The sequence below is a fragment of the Sprattus sprattus genome (genome assembly GCF_963457725.1).
Source record: "Sprattus sprattus genome assembly, chromosome: 3".
In the NCBI taxonomy this organism is placed as follows: Eukaryota; Metazoa; Chordata; class Actinopteri; order Clupeiformes; family Clupeidae; genus Sprattus; species Sprattus sprattus.
In genome coordinates, this window is record NC_137922.1 from 6,190,992 (window position 1) to 6,193,992 (window position 3,001).

The 3,001-nt window shown below is 39.8% G+C and overlaps 1 protein-coding gene across 1 annotated transcript; it reads right to left on the reverse strand.

Annotated features, from left to right (window-relative positions):
• Positions 1-473: 473 nt before the first annotated feature.
• LOC308362596 (transmembrane protein 182-like) lies at positions 474-2,747 on the reverse strand (the record flags this gene model as incomplete). Its single annotated transcript, XM_080835315.1, has 5 exons — positions 474-751; positions 979-1,116; positions 1,271-1,366; positions 1,630-1,726; positions 2,616-2,747. 5 exons carry the CDS (start codon positions 2,745-2,747, stop codon positions 474-476), a joined length of 741 nt encoding a protein of 246 aa, XP_080691441.1.
• Positions 2,748-3,001: the final 254 nt, after the last annotated feature.

Consider the following 3,001-nt stretch of genomic DNA (forward strand, 5'->3'; position numbering starts at 1 on the left):
TCACGGTTTTACTGTCTCTTCATCACTGAATACTCTCACATCCTGATGCTACTACATGTGTCACTTTGTCACTGCAAACTCTCACATTCTGATGCTACTACATGTGTCACTTTGTCACTGTTAACTCTCACATCCTGATGCTACATGTGCCATATAATGGTCAAAACAGCATATTCTACTTATTGTTTTAGTCAACTTTGGCTTTTCAAAAAGTTACTCATCATACCTTTATTGAGTACAGTATGAGGAGACAGGCTTTAAGACTTTTTAATAATAGTTTATTAAGAATTACAAAGTCAGTTTAAAAAAGTCAATTTACAAAGTCATTTAAAAAAAAGTCAATACAGAGGCTGTTTTAAAGAGACTTCAACTTTACTTAACTGTTTTAAGATTAAACTTAAACTTAGACTATATTATTGTGTTTGGGTTTTGTACAATTTAAGTCCAGAGCAAATATCCACACATACTGTATATCACAGGTATGCACCCGAGTGAGAACGTCTGTCCTCACAGTCACCATCATGAAGAGTCAGCCCTTTATTCAAGGTTCTCTCTAAAGTGAGGTGAAGTGATCCACTGAGTAGGCAGAAAAACACACCAACAGGAGCCATCATGAAGGATGGGCCATGACGGACACTGAGATGGAAGCTTGGACACACTGTCAACCCCTGCTGGAGAACATACTGCTCTAAAGTATTCATCCCATGGAACCATACTATATGCATCACTAGTACACACAACAGCAGAAGACCTGTAGAGAGAGAGGGGATGGGGAGGGGTGGGTGAGGGTGGAATAAAAGCAATGGCATTAAAACCATAAAATCTCTCAGGTCATAGACGGACACTTTGATGGGTAAAGACTTTGATTTGAAATGTATTTGGTTAAAATGAAACTTGAAGCCTACACCATTATTGACCTGTCTGTGTATAAAATTCTGTATGAGCAGTAACAGAACGCATGAGTAGTTTGTGACTTACCACCTGTGAGGAACAGGCCCCCTACAGCCTTATAGATTGAGGCTCTGCCTGACAAGCTGGCTCCAAAGCTCAGGAACCCTGCCAACATAACTGTGCTGATTCCCAGCAGTATGAAAACAGTCCATAGTCCCCTGTAGACTAATGAAAAACAGTGTTATTATTATAGATATCGCTGTGTCAGTTTTCTGAAAAACATGAGTAAACAGTAGACTCTCAAAATTGGAGCCAAAATAAACCTATTTCTGTAGAAATGCTCATTTTTATTATTCAAACTGAATGTCAAAATGCTCACCTTCAGTAGACTCAGAGACTGCTGCAGTGGCAGGATCAGGAACCGGTGTGTAGAAAAGATATGTGTGAGTACAAGTCTTAGATGTTGACTGGCCACCTATAGGGAACATGTAAGTCGGTTTGATCGACTTGTCAGGACTATCGAGATGTGTTATGGAGTCATGAACAAAAGGACAGTCATAAAAATGTATTAGGTAATTATGACACTTTTTCAAATATCTGACTATGGCATATTTATTATAATTGTGTTAGACTAATTACATGATAAGTATAACTTGTATTTAATATAAATTTCCTTTTTTGAACTGAGTGATTTTTGACAAATAAACATTAAGTTTAACTTATACCATGTCCACGCACCTACCCAGAATATCCAGAAGGATTCTTCCTCAACTCTCCCCTCAAAGATGCACCTCCAAAACAGACCTTCATGGTAGAACACCATTCCTCCATATACCTGGGAGTTTGGTAAATCCCTTCAGTAGAAGAAACTGAACTATATCTGATGAGCATTGCTTTCACAGTTGAAAAAGGTTATACAAAAATCAGTTTTATTAGCATTTATATCATGACAACTCACAGAAGAATAAAAATAAGGAAAACAGTATCAAAGTTGTACAAAAGTCTATTCACTAAAAGTCTATGTCATTTTATTATGTGATTCTAACAGTTAAGTCTATTTCATGCATGCAATGTTGAGTAATAAGCAACATTTATACCAGCTTTTGACTGAGCACAGTCGAAACTTGGTGAGACCAGGCTTGAATGTTAGCGGGACACTTGTGTATTTTAAATAGAAACTGAGTTAGTCAGTGTATTAATAGTAGCATTATATGAGAGATATCCAATGCCACAATGCCACATGACGCTTAGTGGCGGCACTATACTGTGTTTAGATTGTTTTGTGAGGTTTTGTGCTGAATCTGGCCCAGTCTCAGTTTTTCTTGGAGATCTCAGTTTAAATTCTGCTGCAATGCAAAACCACTACAGAAGGATGAGACTGGCTGGTCAGAGGTAGAAGAGGAGAGATCACAAAGAGGAGAGAAAGAAAGGGGAAGACGCTGCAAAACAAGCTCCATCACTTTAGTGGTTTGAGAAATCTCATTATGTGACAACATATCTTCAACAAACCTTAATTAAGGTAAGATTAACCTTAGTTAATCATCTAACACTTTAGGCCATAACCTGAAATAAGTCAACAGAATGCTGAATAGATGTGGAAAACATTTAAAAGCAGTGTTCCTCCTGGAGCACATGACTTGAAAGTACTTTTGCAGTTAACATATACCATCAAATGTAGCTTCAGCCCATAAACCTAGTTAATGTAGTAACCCAGTCTCTCTTACCAGTGTAGTCACCTCCGAGTCACATGACTCTGTACCTAGCAGCCAGTAGTCTGTACTAAAGGAGATAAGAAGGAACAAAGTTCCAATAGCCCCAGAGAACCCAGTGAAGAACCATCTCACATCCAACATCATTTCAGATATGGCACAGCGCACACTCACTACCTCTTTATGATGTGGCACGGTGGCTCAGGTGCTTGCACTGCCGCCTCACAGCAAGAAGGTCATGGGTTTGATTCCCGCATGAGGCGCTGTTGGCTCTGGGGGGCAGGTCCTCCCCAGACCCTCAGTGCTCAGGTGGGCTATCTCCCAGGCGTGTGGAGTTTGCATGTTCTCCCCGTCCCCGTGTTCACAAGGGGTTTCCTCCGCTCAGAACCCCAACAGAAAAA